This window comes from Penicillium concentricum, assembly GCF_028827145.1.
Source record: "Penicillium concentricum strain IBT 3081 chromosome Unknown utg000002l_segment0_segment0, whole genome shotgun sequence".
NCBI classification, from domain to species: domain Eukaryota; kingdom Fungi; phylum Ascomycota; class Eurotiomycetes; order Eurotiales; family Aspergillaceae; genus Penicillium; species Penicillium concentricum.
In genome coordinates, this window is record NW_026622755.1 from 5,863,206 (window position 1) to 5,878,977 (window position 15,772).

At 48.5% G+C, this 15,772-nt stretch overlaps 7 protein-coding genes across 7 annotated transcripts; 3 read left to right on the plus strand and 4 right to left on the minus strand.

Moving 5' to 3' along the window:
* Positions 1-973: 973 nt before the first annotated feature.
* Positions 974-1,603, plus strand: N7517_005912 (uncharacterized protein; the record flags this gene model as incomplete). Its single annotated transcript, XM_056723642.1, has 2 exons — positions 974-1,207; positions 1,259-1,603. 2 exons carry the CDS (start codon positions 974-976, stop codon positions 1,601-1,603), a joined length of 579 nt encoding a protein of 192 aa, XP_056579892.1.
* Positions 1,604-3,652: 2,049 nt separating this feature from the next.
* Positions 3,653-5,139, minus strand: N7517_005913 (alpha/beta hydrolase; the record flags this gene model as incomplete). The annotated part of the gene is made up of 5 exons (XM_056723643.1): positions 3,653-3,717; positions 3,772-4,581; positions 4,639-4,839; positions 4,901-4,974; positions 5,030-5,139. 5 exons carry the CDS (start codon positions 5,137-5,139, stop codon positions 3,653-3,655), a joined length of 1,260 nt encoding a protein of 419 aa, XP_056579893.1.
* A 218-nt stretch (positions 5,140-5,357) lies between these two features.
* N7517_005914 (uncharacterized protein) lies at positions 5,358-7,626 on the plus strand (the record flags this gene model as incomplete). Its single annotated transcript, XM_056723644.1, has 2 exons — positions 5,358-5,590; positions 5,652-7,626. The coding sequence occupies 2 exons, from the start codon at positions 5,358-5,360 to the stop codon at positions 7,624-7,626; spliced, it is 2,208 nt and encodes a 735-aa protein (XP_056579894.1).
* Positions 7,627-8,217: 591 nt separating this feature from the next.
* On the minus strand, positions 8,218-10,298 carry N7517_005915 (TLDc; the record flags this gene model as incomplete). The annotated part of the gene is made up of 2 exons (XM_056723645.1): positions 8,218-10,085; positions 10,256-10,298. 2 exons carry the CDS (start codon positions 10,296-10,298, stop codon positions 8,218-8,220), a joined length of 1,911 nt encoding a protein of 636 aa, XP_056579895.1.
* A 1,829-nt stretch (positions 10,299-12,127) lies between these two features.
* Positions 12,128-13,369, plus strand: N7517_005916 (Fatty acid desaturase type 1; the record flags this gene model as incomplete). The annotated part of the gene is made up of 3 exons (XM_056723646.1): positions 12,128-12,520; positions 12,680-13,054; positions 13,127-13,369. 3 exons carry the CDS (start codon positions 12,128-12,130, stop codon positions 13,367-13,369), a joined length of 1,011 nt encoding a protein of 336 aa, XP_056579896.1.
* A 615-nt stretch (positions 13,370-13,984) lies between these two features.
* Positions 13,985-14,215, minus strand: N7517_005917 (ABC transporter integral membrane type 1; the record flags this gene model as incomplete). Its single annotated transcript, XM_056723647.1, has 1 exon — positions 13,985-14,215. The coding sequence occupies one exon, from the start codon at positions 14,213-14,215 to the stop codon at positions 13,985-13,987; it is 231 nt and encodes a 76-aa protein (XP_056579897.1).
* A 781-nt stretch (positions 14,216-14,996) lies between these two features.
* On the minus strand, positions 14,997-15,242 carry N7517_005918 (uncharacterized protein; the record flags this gene model as incomplete). The annotated part of the gene is made up of 1 exon (XM_056723648.1): positions 14,997-15,242. One exon carries the CDS (start codon positions 15,240-15,242, stop codon positions 14,997-14,999), a length of 246 nt encoding a protein of 81 aa, XP_056579898.1.
* Positions 15,243-15,772: the final 530 nt, after the last annotated feature.

Here is a 15,772-nt window from a genome sequence, read left to right on the forward strand (position 1 = left end):
CATTCTCCCGCATTTTTAAACTTGATATATAAACCTAACTAATAAATGATTTCGAATCGATTAGAATAATAAAATACATATTACCCCGAGATAAGGGCCAGAAACGGGGTCTAATATTGAGACGTATCAACACGGGGATGGGTGCTAAAGATTTCCGAGCAGGATGCAAGCTTGTGAGAACGCAAATGAATCACGTCTCCGAAAAGCTAAGCGAGGAGTGAAGATAGTGCAGTGGCAAAGGGAATGAAACATTGTAACTTAGCTCGGTGATTTATTTCCCGTAGCCGTGCCAAACCACCAACATCGGGACACCTTCGCAGACACCTGGTTACGACGGGGACAAGGTGTCTGCCGAAGTCCTTCTAGATTTCACATTAGATAAAGGTATGAATAGGCCGAGAAATCATGGAGATCCAGCTTGATGTTCCCTAGAGAGTGATCTTGAAAACATACAACACAGGTAGCTAAATATCTGCATGTGAACTCGAACATAACGGGACAATAGAAAATCAAACCGACTTGAATCCGGATGCCTCGTCATATACCGGGCTTGCTGTATCCGAAAGTCCGGATGGAAGGGAGATCCTGCCGAAGGCTCAGATATGTCATTATGATGATTACCATCAAATTTCTCCTGATTGGAGCATCCATTCAAGTCAACACACTTGGAAGATCTTTCTAGACTTGAATGGGGTTGCTTTCATCCCGATATCTCTTGAATTACTATGATACATGCATTTATCTGAGGTCAGTATGAACTAGTACAAAAATGGTCCAATGAGGACGAGACATTTATTTCCTACAATTACGTCTAGTATAATGAGACCACACTTAGATATTCCGAAGCCCCTGAGGAACATTTTCTATAGTGGCTATAATGACTTTTGTCCTTCGTCCATCAAAAACCACTCCATTCAGTCAACTCGTGTCACGAGCTATTCATAGACGTGGATTTGCTACTTCGCCTGTCGTCATGACACCTCGCATCAGTGAAACAATCAGAAAAGATCACCGGGAGATTGAATCATATTTTGGCACGATAATTAGCTCCACAGACCCGGATGAGCAGGCACGCTTTCAGAACCTGTTCACCTGGGAACTAGCTCGACACTCGATTGGGGAAGAGCTTGTTGTGTATCCTCTATTTGAGAAGATGCTCTCTGATGGCGTGCAAATGGCCAATAAAGACCGCAATGAGCATTTGGAGGTGAGTTAAGCTAATCCACCAACCATTATAGTGCTAACATGATGAGTATAGGTCAAAAAGCAACTGAAGGCATTTCAAAACATGACACCATCAGATATCCGGTTTCTTCCTGCTATCAGGGAGTTGATGGACAACCTTTCCAAGCATATCAAAGAGGAGGAATTGACCGATTTGCCCAAGCTGGAAGAAGCCTTGTCTCAAGAGGATAGTGAGAGCTACGCTAAGTCTTTTAGCCGAACGAAGATGTTCGTTCCTTCGCGTTCTCATCCTAGTGCACCGGACAAGCCACCGTACGAGACCGCTGTCGGGCTTTTAATGGCACCGATCGATCATCTCGCAGACCTGTTCCGCAAGTGGCCTGACACCGCAGGGATGCCCAATTCATCTACGAAATAAAGTCACGCTCGTGTGAGCCTTGCAGACTCTACGTACTTTATCGGAGTTAAACTTCGTTATTGTGTACATGATATGTAAATCAATGCTGGTTTGTTTTGAGCCTATGATCCCTTAATGTTATTCAAATCTCTTGACTGACGTGGGACGGCTGCCTATGAATGATGTATTGAACGAAATGCTTTCAGTTGCTAGCTCCGCGAGGCTGGCTATTGATTTCCACGTTGTGACATCCAATGGCCTGTCCGTTGTCAGCCCTGTAGTATGCCCGGCGAACCGTGCTCAAACCTTACCGAGGTGCTTTTGCCAGCGATTGGATACTCACTTCAGCGCGCGCCCGTCAGCTTCCCGGTGACGAAGCCATATACCTCCCTCGTAGTCCATCTCACACGTAGTCGGGACGATGCCCAGGGCATGGTGGTAAGGTAGTTGCTGTTGTGGAGTGGGGGAAAAGAAGAAACATAACGTTTGAAATTATCTATATAGTGATAATATTGAATAAATAGTAGTTTTAATACTGAAACTTGATAATGTTACCTTAGTAAGTGAATGTGAGCCTCTGCACTCACCCGCCAGTTGGCGGGATGGCGCAGCAACCTCCTGTTGTTATACTCCTCTCCACAGAAGGAGGGCGATATTGCCAAGGTAAGGCATGGTTTTCAATCCCCGTGTGCTATTTCTGTATCGAAATCATACATGATAATTTGCATGGAAGTAGATAAGTGAAAGGGAAGAAGAGAAGATGAGAAGAGTGGGGGGGGGGGCAGACAGTCGTCATATATATACACTCAGACATCATATAATAGTCCCAAATGCTTGGAGTATCTCATTATACATAATTCTGGAAGGAGGAATGCTGGAAGGAAAGTCAAGGCTGTTGTGCTGGCGATTTTGCCTCTCTAGGCGCTATCATCATCTTGTATGGATGTCGAGGCCTTTGCCGTTTAATAAGATGACTATCCTAATTTGACTTGAGATACCTCGACATTGAGTGTTCAGAAACCGATATCGAACCCAGACTCATTTATAGAAGTACTAGTTGGTAGGGTGTTGTTGAGTCGCCCGTAGTTGAGACTAGAAATAGATCGGCGTTAACCCATTGTTGTGGGATTTGAGTTATTACGCCCCTAATATACTACCGTTCGATGAAAATTTTAGAAATATCTTCCTATTTGCTTCAGAGCCCCCTTTGTGCCAACAGTCTGATAGCAAACACCAACCAGGGGAATGTGATTCAAGGCTGCGTAAATAATCTTCTATTTCCTCGTGATTTAAAACTCCCTACACCTGCCGCGGTTTTGTATCTCCATCTGGTGTTTGCTGACATTCGACACCTGTGGCTTCTCTGACATTTTGTCTTGGAGCCTGATACAGTCTTGGTGTGGCATTCACCGATTTGCCTGCCGCACGGCCTCCTTCCTATATACCTGGCATGTTGCTTGATACCGAGATGACATTGAGGGCTGCTTGCCGAGGAGGGGCGTTAATCATGCAAGGCACGGTACAAAATATCGACTTGTCGATAGCTTGAAGATTTTGGATTTTGAATAGAGGAAAAAGAAAAGTTGAAATGAAACGCGAAGTGAAGAGAAGAAGAGAAGAAGAGAAGAAGAGAAAGAAGAAAAAGGGGAGAGAGTGGGAAGACTGAAGTCCAACGACAAGATTGAGCGAACGTCATAGGACAGTAAAAGAGAGGAAAACGAAACGGCTAGTCACAAGAAATAAACACTATATGGTGATATATTGAAAATCTACAAATGAAATATATTTCGTATCATTAATCAGGCACGTTTCTGTAAATAAATCCAAGGTATGTAGGCAGCAGGCTGGTCGTTATACCTACAAATATACACAATATCCAGGACATTTAGCAAACTGGCCATATTGCAAGTTGGAAGAAAATAACTCACATGCTACCCAACTGCCAATGATAGGTCCTGGTACAAAGATATAATTTCCTCATCTAGTCTATAGGGTATCTGCAACTATGGCAAAAAGTAACCGTCTTTTCCGGATTTTCTCTGTGTATATACAATCAATGTGTCGGCTACATTACTGCTCAAAAGATCTCATAACAGCAATACCAGCCACCGAGCCCGATGCAACACGATTGTGACCTAAAGAATTACTAGTTAGTCTGTGGAATTGATAAGAAAGTTGCTTCAACATACCACCGTATCGAATCCGTTCCCATCTGACTGTCTTCACTATCTCAGTGCCATCTTGACCACTGATCTGATTCTTCCAAATCTTGACCTCGCTAGGATTGCCGTCCTCGGCTTTGTGATATGTCATAGCGCCAGGGGCACCCTTGATATGTCCGCCAGTGGCAGCCACCCAAACGCGGCGTCCTTCATACCAGGGGATTTCAGCATCGTCGAAAGCGTGAACAATAGTCAGATCAAGGCTTTTATCGGTGTATTCAGAGTTCAAGCTGTTCAATGAAGTAGTATTGACGCCGGTAAGACGTGCCAGTCTACCAGCCGTGTCCCAGTGGTCCACAATGTGACTCAACAACCACTTCTGAGCCCGAGGATATCCCATGATGGGGGACAGCATAGGTGGCGTGATGCCTTTGAAGCTATATGATTCGAGGAGATTTGTTAGGCTGCTGAACGACGCCAATAGAACGACGCCGGCGAATGGCTCAGCATTCTTGATCGCTGGTTGTATAGCTGCCGGGTCAGGCGATCCGAATGCAAAGCGCTCTGCCACTGCGGCTGTGACTGCAGTTCCAAGACTTTGGCCTACAATAGCGATGCGAGAAGTCGGAACTTTTAATGACCCCGCAGTAAGGAAGTTAATGAGGGACACTCCATCCGTGATAAGACCTTCCTCTGTGGGAGATCCAGTGCTAACACCAAAGCCACGGTAGTCAATTGTAAAGACGTGGACTGGGTTTGATGGGGTAGACAGGCTCAACATCGTGTTGTAAGTGGCAGGGCGTTGAGCAGAACCCAAGTGCGCCGCATTTCCGTGGACTTCATTCCTCAGAAGTTAGCTTGTTACAGTGAGAATTCAGGTTGTCTATCACTTACAGCTTACAACGACTCGTGCATTGGGGTCATTGGCGAGAAGCTTGTGGGCAACTGTCTTCGTGTAATCCTCAGCGGGGCCCGTAGAGGGATTCTCCATTAATTCCTTTTCGTGTTCCAGGCAAAGATGCAAGGGCATCAAGTGCCAGCCGTAAATGGTTTCATTATCAGGTGTCACCAAATGAAACGGTTGGACTTGGGTTCCTTTGAGGATTGGTTAGCAAACATACTTCCGTTGGGGTTCACCTGGACAGAGGGGCCGTACTCAAAAATCCAAATTGCTCAACTTGATTGACATCCTGCCACAAGCTGGGGTTGATCTTGTTGGCATAAAGAACACTGTGTTATCTATGTTAGCTCACTTTCGGCCTAGACCTGAGAACTAGATACATACAAGCGTTGGACCTCTGGGAAGGTTAAGGAGAGGAGACACAGCACATAGAGCAGTCCTCCACAGGCAAGAGACCAGTAGGCTTTCCTGAAAATAGGTTTAAGCTCAACCATTATGCGTTCAGGGGTTGAGGGGATGTCCGTTGACAGCCACACAAGTCTCGGGGGACGGAGGTGAGCGGACGACGGCGCTGATAAGCGGCGCGTTATCGCGTCTTTCTCATTTCTCCCTTCTAAGGATCCACCCTCTCTCCATCCCCCTCTAACATTTCGATATACGATGTGTCTTATAATTCCATCGTGGGTATCGTGATTGTCTCATTGAATCCACCATGGCCGAAAAGCGCAAGCTTCCGTCCCGGCGTGAGTCTGCAGCCAAAAGACGTGTCTCCGAAGCCACGCCGCAGTCTCACAAGAAAAAGGCGCCCACTCCTCGCGCTACATCGCCCGAACTAGTTGACGCCCCTTTACCAACAAAAGTTAAGGATGGAGATAGCTTGCCTATTGTCCGCATGCGACAGCCGCTTTCCTTGCCGGACAATGAGTACCAGTCAATCGCCCAAAGGTTCGGAATCGCGACCCCCATTGGTATTGCATCACTGACATTCTCTGTCGTATCTCAACAGTGCAGTCCTCCTTGCTTCACTCGAACGGTCGAAGAAAAAGTGGCTGAGCGATGGCATCCTTGTTCGATACTACACTAAGCCGAAAAAGACGAAGCGCGAACAGACCGAGAAGAACAACCCATCAAAGGACACTATGACAAAGATTGGACCATGCGATGTCACCATTGGTCCCCATTTCTTTGATGCCATGATTTACATTGTCAAAGATCCCAGTGCGCCGGCGGCACTCCAATATGCACCCTCGCAACGACCGATGGTTCACTATGGCCACCCTAATAACTTCCAACAATACCGACCGTATCCAACCCCATCCAATCAACAACGACCTGCGCAATATTCTCCTGCTCCTCCGGGTCGCCCTGGGTATACAGGCAGCCACCCCTCACCCCAGGCAGCTCGTGACCCGAATCAACCCTCCCCTCAAGGAGGACAAAAGCCACCACAAGGACCAAAGGGCCAGCCTGCCAAGCCAAGTCCGGACCCTGTGATTCAAATGCTGGCTACAAGGGCAGCTGCAGACCCTGAACTGAAGGCCTTGATGCGTGTTGTTGCCTCAAGCCAAGCATCCCAGGAGCAGCTCCGCGCTTTCCAAGCGCACATCGACGAACTCAACGCAATCATCAAATCAAGAGAGCAGCAAGAACAACGGCAGCAATCGTCAACAGCACAACAAATCACACAACAGTCAACCCCTACGCCACAAACTCAGACTCCATCCAAAGCTTCCAAGCAGCCACCCGCAAAGACGGAGGGCCAGCCTGAGACCCCTGCTCAAGCTCCAGCAAGCCAGGCTCCTAAACCGCCCCAGAGCGCCACTGGTTCGAGCACCATCAAGGAAGAACAATCAGCCGCAGGGCCCAATGGCTCCAAACTTGTGCCGTCTGATGGAGGGCGCCCCGTGGCACCGACCCAATCAGCGACTTCTGGTTCTGCAAGCAATCCAGCTCCTGCTCCTATCTCTCAGCAGCAGACTTCTGTGGTAAACCCGACACCACCAGGAATTGCTCCACAGCCAGGAGCACGACCGGGACCACCATATGCCCCCCACCAACAACCTTCTTATGGGTCACAACCTCCACTACAGTCTCGACCACCCCAATTTGGTACTCCTGTTCCATTCCCCCGTCCACCTCCAATTCCTTACGTCTCGCCACTTGGATCCCCACCAGTAAACTATAAGTCTGTGGTTTTCGAATTCACATCTCCCTTAACTCCATATGGAAGCAGTACCTCGGGTCACGCCGGTTCGGGTGACCGCTATCTTTTCCCTGAGTACACCATCTTGGAATGGCTCCCAGCTGAGAACACGGTCATCGCCTCGTTTCTGGTAGTCCGGAAGGTGGCCCCAAATACACCATTCCCTCTTGAAACTGCCACAGAAGCTGCCAACTCCAAAAGCAAAGGCAAAGGGGCATCGAAAACTAAGAAGAGTGAACCAAAAGTCAAAGCCGACAAGGGAAAACTGCCAACTGATACCCCAACCCCCAGCCAGCCAGGCACGCCTACACCTGGAACTCCACAAAAGCAGGAACCCACCGACCAAACAGGTATTCCAACCCCCAGCCTCCCAGGGACTCCTGCCAATGAGGCGAATCTTAAGGAATACTGGCAACCCGTCACTTTCCGTATCCACGCCCCCAATGCCAAAATCCTCGAGCCTCTAGCCCGGGTCGTCAAGCCTGCCGACGAGGTGCGCAAATATATGAACGATATCATGGACCGCGCCGAACGTGCGCCAGATGGCTACCTGGCGATGCGTCTGCCTCGCGAGTCAGCATCAGAATCCTTCGAAAAGGACGGGACACCTGCTTCTTCTGGCAATTTCGCTACCGGCACCCGCAGTCGTCTTTCCCGTGTTCAGCTCGCTGGCGACGAATCTGAGGTAGAGGTTTCTGGTTTCGAATTCGAGGAGGATGAAGAAGATCTCAAAGATTTCTACGATGCGCCGAGCGGGCTACCGCCATTGAAAGCATGATGACAGGTTCATGTACCGCTAGAGGCGCCTGGAGGTTCATGGATCCTTACGCTCAGTGATTATTTGACATCACAAGTAGGCTGTCAGAAAGATCGAGTAACCCTATAGCACTGATCTAGCAATGACACATACGCGGCCGAAAACGAAAAGCCTCCGGCGGCAGGACCTGCGAGACAGCTCGGATATAGATGGAATTCTGGACCCCCAGGATGCCCCTAGGTTGATTGTACAATAAATAAGGTCATATTTGCGCCAGTTGTTAAATGTACGATAATGAATTGCTGCAGCGCTTCCGTTTATATACGCACTGGCTGTTCTCTCTAACCCCCACGTTCAGCGGAAGTAACACGCTCTCCAACTAGGTTTAAAAGACGGCAAGTGAACTGTATAAAAAGATGCTTCTGAAAATGCCGCCAGCTTTGGATAGCTAGAAAAATTCAAGCCTGTAGGACAGGTAATTAATGTAGGTTTACGATAAGCTCGCTAGCGATCTCAACACAAATGACACCAAGTCGCAAAAAGTACCCGACAGCCCCGTCGCATAAGACATTCAAACAAACAGTTGCTCGGTACACAGGCAACAAACGAACCCTAGCCCCCTCCACCAGCATATCGCGCCTGATCCCCAACAATACCGGCCGCCTCCAAAAGCCACCTCGCACTCTCGGTTGCCGGATCCCCAGCCCCAGCCTTGATATTGATATTACGACGGCGCTCAGCCTCCCGTGCCTCGAATTCCCACTTCGCACGCTGAATCTCCACCGGACTCAAGCTCGGGTCTGCGGAGAATGACGCGTCTGGGTCAGGGACGATACCCCAAATCTCTAGGGTATAAAGATCAAGCTTGATCTTTGTCGGCGGGTCTTCGGGGGAAGTATTGGCAGCGGGTAAGAAGACGCCGTTGTGTCCGAAGGGTGCGGCGTGAAACTCGGCTGTTTCTATGTTCGCGTCGATAATAAGACTACCTGCTCCGTGCGGGGACGGGTAGGTTTGGTTCGTGCGGGATGGGGCGGGGATTTTGCAGCCGATTGCGATGCCGGTGTTGGGTGAGAAATAGGCGGTTGGGGTGTTCGGCTTTGTTGCCGATGGAGAGGGATTACCCGGGAGGAGCATGTGTTTTGGTGATAGTTGGAAGAGGCAGGGGAGGAGGTCGGATGTTTTTGAAGATGAGCCCGAGGTTGATATGGAGGTTTTCCATGGTTGGGGAATGTAGGCGCCTAGCGTTACTAATTCCTCGCTAGATGAGTCTGCTAACGATCCTTGCAGAATGAGGAGGGTGGCAGATTGCCAGGTAAGGACGTGGTGGGAGAAATATGTTAAGGAAGACCCATGGGCGCTTGTCGAGAAGACGGGATGTAGTTTAAGGTCACTTCGGAGAATATTGATATCGGGTGATGTGGAAGGGAGGAAGAATGAAAGATGTGAGTGAAGTGTCGGGTTTAATATGGCTGACTCGAAGCTTCCCGGAAGAGTAAGTGCAGCCGGTGGTAAGGGAAGTTCTTCGTTCTCCTTGCTCTCCTGTTCGCTCTCCGTGGCTAAACCATTTTGGCGACGTTGAGATAGGTTCAAGTTCTTGCTAAAAAGCATGTGCTCGAATAGAGCAGTGAGCGGATCGAACAGATATGGCAGAGATAGTGATATTGTTCGGGCGAAAGCCTTGTAGGTTATCCCACCATCACTCTCTTCCGGAGAAAAGGCTGCAATGATACTGTCTGCTTCTTTCTTAACCAGTTCCATACGTCGACCATCCAGTCCAGATGTATATACCTTCAAAGACTCCAATGGCTTCAGTGGTGCAATGACAAGGAGTAGCATCAGCAACCGGCGGAATGTATCGATTGAAATCCGGGTCTCGTAAACGGTCTTGTCAACACGGTGATCATGTTTGAATACTTCAATCGCATCAAGAGACTCCAGTGCTGCGAGTGCAAGATCATCATCCTCATCCTCATCGTACTCATCGTTGGCCGGTTCGTCTATGGAGAAACCTAGAGCATGGGAATTCCCAGCCGAAGCTCCAGATTCTTCGGTGATAGATTCTCCTTCAGAATTGGCGGGAGTCTTTCTCCCCACATCAGCCAGACTGCCAAATAGTAACTTAGTTCGATCCTTGTGTCCCCGCTTCAGTGCTTTCCCGTAGCGCTCGGTCAAGAGCACAACCACTTTGACCATGGCCTCAAACGTCAACACACTGGGCGCGAGCGTGTTTTGAAATGGAAATGCTCCCAGATAAGAGACCATGCGAAATATCACCGGCCCTGCATCTAGCGACTGCTCCTTTGAAGAGGTATAGATACCATCTGGGATACCCAAGAAATCTGAAAGGACTTTCTCATTCCAATACCGCAGGCCTCCCTGCTCCAAGGCCCGGGAGAAGAAGTTGTCTTTGAAATGTGCGAGCTCTAATGGACTGAAGCATTTTGTGGCAAAGCGCTCGGCGAGCACGGAGCTCAACTCCTCTGTTTATGCATGTGGTCAGATACAATTGGTATTGACAAGATGTCATTGACCAAATGGAGGGTATTCCATGTCAAGTCAAAGCCATATGACTGGCAATTATGGTTGATCAAGAGATAGGATATTCATATGTCTCCTGAACACAAACAGAAAGGTAACAGATAGGACTCACCAGGGGATGATGCACCATGCTCATTCGACTGTCCTGCACCCATCGTTGATAGTTGATGCGGGGAGGACCCCACTGCTGGGCTGCGTGTTCCGTCACAGTGCTCAAGAGCTGAAATGAAGAGAGAAGTTGGAAGAATATAAAGACCGGTGAAATTCAATGGTTTAGAATGGTCAAGGTAGTTTCAAGAAATTGCGCAGCACCAACAAACAATAAATAGTAAACATAAACTGCGCTCTTTCATGGGACGACGTCAGGCAGTCTGCCTGAGGCAGAATGGCTCTAGACTCTTGCCTGGCTGCCTGAGGCTGAAAATTAGGTAAAATTATGTAATGGTCGATCATGTGCCAACCTGGGCAGGTGCCCTGGGACCACATGACCAGCAATTTACTATTACGGTTGCTAATTCGACTGGGCTAGGCCTCTTGGTATCTCCAGTTTATCACTAGTAGCTTCGAAAACCCAGGGCACTATACTATCAGTTCTTGTGCTACATCCCTTTGGACTTTTTTCTTCTTTTTCACCAAGCCCGTCCCTCGCTACCCTACTCGGCAGTACCTCTGGCATGATGCCTTCGCTCTCTATGATTTGGCTGAGGCGTCAGTTGACTAGCCTCCTGGCTCACCCCCGAATCAATCCGAGCAGTCTGTCCAAAGCCAAGATGCTTCGGAGAGAAACAGTACGTTTTCATGAAAATGGGAGACCAATCAAAATGCTCCAAAGTCCATTAGCATAAGCACACCATGTGCTTTCCCTCGGGAATCTCACTGCAATCACAGTCAGCCCAACTATGATCCGAACCAGAGTACCAGATATTGGACATCATATCGATTGGATTACCTTCCGTACTGTGTATGGTTTCAATCAGCATGCTCTCGTGATGATCGGAAGGTCATATATACGCACTTCAAAAAAAGGCAAGGATTGTCTCTAAATTGTGGATAGAGTCTTCCTGATATCCAATTGGACATTGGCTTCCTATGGTCTACGCGTGAGTTATGTGGGAACTAACTGGCAATGCAACTAACGACATAACATCACCGACGGCTACTTCCTTTCCTATTAGGAGCGGGCATTCATTAAGGGGTTAAAACGTGAATCGATCATGTTATTTTGACAATCAAATGAAGAAGTGCAGATTGATATGCAATTCCACTGCACGGAAGCATAGGACCTTGATATGGCCTACGCCTCCGGGAGCAGTATGGCCCAGGTCTTCTAACACTAGTGTTGGCAGGGGATATCCCATAGTATGCCCTGTAGGGCTGCACATACACGCAGAACCGGTAGCTAGTGCCTGCAGTGACGGCGAAGAAAACTTCCGACCCGAACACCAGAGGTCGGATGTACAACGCGGGGTCGGCGTGATAGGGAAGGACATAGTCGCCGTTACGGATCGCTGCAGGTTGATGTTGCTTAGGGAGACACTTTCTAGGACAGGTGGGGTGGTAATGGTCAAGCAACACAGGGCGAGACGAGCTGCGTGCTCGAGTCGAAAGATTCGGATCTGGCCGTGAGTGTCACAGAAAGCTGGAGAAAGAAAGCTGCCGAGTTGAACACCACACTACACTAATTTCCACAATTTTACTTTACACGCTTACGGTTGAGCGAAAGTTGAGACCGGTAGCCCCCAAAATTCGAAAGGTCTGCCCACGCCGTGAGAGCTAAGATTTACTCGAAACGTGGGTACCTAAGTCTCATTCTGATCAAAATAGTGTGCAATAAGACCCAAACCCGACTGCCCAAACGCCTCTAAACAGTGATCTCTGTTTTTAGTCGGGATTCAATATGCGTATATATAATTTGAGCGAGAATGAAATCACGGAAGTATCACACATCAATACTCTGTCTCTCTCCTTTGTATGTCACGACAACATGCATCTCCCTGTCGATCCTCAATTGACACTTCCGGACCTACTGGTGATAAAAGAGCTCCTCAGGCAGAATGCGCAAGAAAATGAGTACAGCACCAGCAAAGACACGATCCAGAAGCTGAAGTCTCTCAATGACACCTCCGATCCTGAGTTCGACCCCACGGTCTTCCAATTCTGGGAGACATGTCTGCTGCGGGAAAGACTTCCCCTTCCAATACGACAGCACCTACTGGAGCCATATATTCGCTGGGTGCAAGGTATCGTACGCTTTCCAACTGACGTGGTGATGGTCACGCACCTCCTGCTCTACCTCACCACCTCCGTCCCCAGTGCACTCTGGCTCTACTGCTACCACTTCAACTGGATCCATGGCCTTCTCCACTGGATCGTGCATGTATGGTATGCGGGGAGCTACACACTCATGAAGCATCAGTAAGTACACATGAACGGCGTGTTGGCACCTCGATATCGTCTGATCGACACCCTCTTCCCATACATCGTTGATCCCTTCGTTGGCCACACATGGAATTCATACTATTACCACCACATGAAGATGCACCATGTCGAGGGCAATTGGCCCCGAGACCTCAACTCGACCATGTGGTGCGATCGAGATTCAATCGCGGATTTCGCCCGCTATGTCGGCCGGTTCTTTTTTCCCATCTCACTGGACCTGCCGGTGTATCTACTTCGCAGGAGCCAGTACTACACTTCTTTCAAGACGGCTTTCTGGGAGCTCAGTAACTACCTAGCCATCGCTCTGCTGTTCCGCTACGGTCAAGCACAGGTGACACGCTGCGTCTTCCTTTTACCCCTTTGGACACTTCGTGCTGGATTGATGGCGGGCAATTGGGGCCAGCACGCCTTTGTGGATCCTAATGATCCTTTGTCGGATTTCCGGTCTAGTATTACCTTGATCGATGTTGCCGTAAGTTTGCACCCGATGTAGTTGGTCCACTTCATTAAGAGGGACTGCCTGAACTAACATCTTTCTCTCCAGAGTAATCGATTCTGCTTCCATGACGGTTACCACACATCACACCATCTGCATCCTCGGCGCCACTGGAGGGAGCATCCCGTGGCGCTTCTTCAAGACCAGGAACGTTACTCGGACGAGCGGGCGCTGGTGTTCCAAAATCTGGATTATCTCATGCTGACTGTTAAACTGTTCCGAAAGAATTATGCGCACCTGGCTCGATGCATGCTTCCAATCGGTGCTGAGCAGAGATCAATGACTCTATAACAGCGGGAAAACTTGTTACGCAATCGTACTCGGCGATTCACCGAGCTGCATTTAGAACATAACAGCGTATCTAAGCGGCGATAAGCTAGCATCCAAGCATCGGACTAGGGTTGAAAAGTTCTCTTTGGCGGAAATTAATGCGCCAGTGCTTTTACGAAAGGCGTTGTTCAAATCACACATGAAAATGCGTTTTAAGACGGTCCAAATTAACAGCTGTACAAATAATACGAATGGAAGACATAGTACGGAGTACATCCATGCATACTACTATAGTAATAGTACAATATAAATTACATGTTATGAAACACTAGACCCGAAATACATACGGAAATACAGATTACAGCGGTTTATCCCCGAAACATGCCCGTTAGGGCTAACTTGTCTTAGTGCTGACGCGCATTGACCCTCCAGGGGTCGACTAGGTGCTGGCATGCATTCAATTAGCTTTCCCAAGGCTGCAATATATTATGGATTCAATGCTTGATAATTCATCTAGCGATGGTGTTATTATTTGGATACTCTTACGGAGTGCTCCGTAGTAATAGTAGCAATACCTATCACCCTACTACCAGGTAACTGAGATGCATGGGGAACTACAATCCACAATATCAACAGCTAACTAACCTCCTGTAGAATTCCAGAAGATTGGTTAAAACCGATATCGCCTCGTAGACCCCCAGGCTGACTGAGAGGATCGCGAGCTAGAAGCTCGCCTGGAGGGTCTAGTTCGAAAACAGTCCCATCTGACACCACTGTGACGCGGTCGCCATCTAGAATGGCGGAAGTACGATGCGTAATTGTAATAAGAGTGCGGGATGCAAAGTGTTCAGGAATACTCTCTTGCATTACTCGGTCTCACGATCCACAATGGCTGTGACCTCGTCCAGAACCACCACCGAGCCCGGACGGATCATGGCCCGGACTAAGCACACCATCTACTAATGCCATCTACTGAACAGACCACCCGAGAGTTGGGTGTGTATCCTGCCTCGCGAAACCACTGTATCCCAGAGATGCGCATCGTTAGGTGCTAGTTCAATCACCTGGTCATCGGCTGTTGCACCGAAGAGGTTGAGCCTTTTTGCGAATCGCACCTATAACGAAATAATGAGCCTTTGTGGCGAAAATTAGCTGGTTATGTTATATAGCGTGTCGGGAGCCATAGTTGAGATGTCCACATCGTCAACGGCAATCGCCCCATGGGTGGGGCGAGGGGACGAAATAGGCTGGCGGCAACTGGTGATTTGCCTGTAGCACGCACGGTGAGGTAGCTAAAGAGTATTTTCGGAGAAACGTTGACGAAAAAACCACAGCTGGTTATACAGAGTGACATTTAAGATGTTGCGTCGAATAATGGCATTAGTGGTCCACGACGTGTGACTGAAGTAAGTTATGCGCTGGACGAGACTTCTAGCCGGCCATCATGACGACTCATTTCCACGAGGATGGTCAGCAACAACGAGGTCTTGACACATGCCACTGGGCCAACCACGAAGTTGACACTGGACAGCCAACCTCGAAGCTAAAATCCTTCAGGACCATAGGTCTCTAGACCCACCCAGCACGAAACCCCTCCGTTATCACCATCGTTGGTTGCGGCTTTTCATCTAGGGGTGCACATTGGTGCTTAGTAGATTGGATAGTCGGCTACTTCTACCAGAGGCTCCAGTAGGTTTCGATGAATACTCGCCAATGCGAGCCACGGGGTGGAGGCTGGTATACCGGTCTCCCGATGAATCATAGCGGCTCCCGAGTAATGAAGAGAGGGTGGTAAGAAAAAATTCTCTTCGGATATCAGGGTGAAGTCAAAGCCATCGTGACAGTCGGCGCTAATGGTAAGACCAAAGACGTTCTGAGCAGCAATGTCACACATTGTTGCCTAGATCCCTGTTTCTCTTTTGGAACAAATAAAGTGACAGGGAAGTGGATTTTAGCTCGCCTACGGTGCTAGAGGGGAGACTGAGGACATGGGTATGTTTGGGGGCCAAGAATAAATAAGCAATCCAGAACTGTATATAATGTGTATTGCTGAAATACAAAGTAACCCCATAACGCTCCAACCATTAGTAGTACTACTACTAGTAGTAGCTTTAATGTGGGAAAGAATAGAGCGTATTTTACCAGCCCATAACAAAACCCTAGATTATTGTATGAGGCCTAGCGGCGTCATGTCAGTTGTTTGATGTTTAAACCTGCCTCCAGGGCTATTTTTAACCAGCCTCTGGACCTCATCTCTATTCCAAGGCAACCATAATCCAGATTTCGCAAGCGTGTATGTTATTTCTCCAGGCATCAGACATTGATATAAACTAACAGCTTGAGTACCTTCAAAATGATTTTAACCGTGTCTTTCTCTTCTACACTTTCGCATCTCTTTCTCTTAGGCATCGTGACCTGATACAT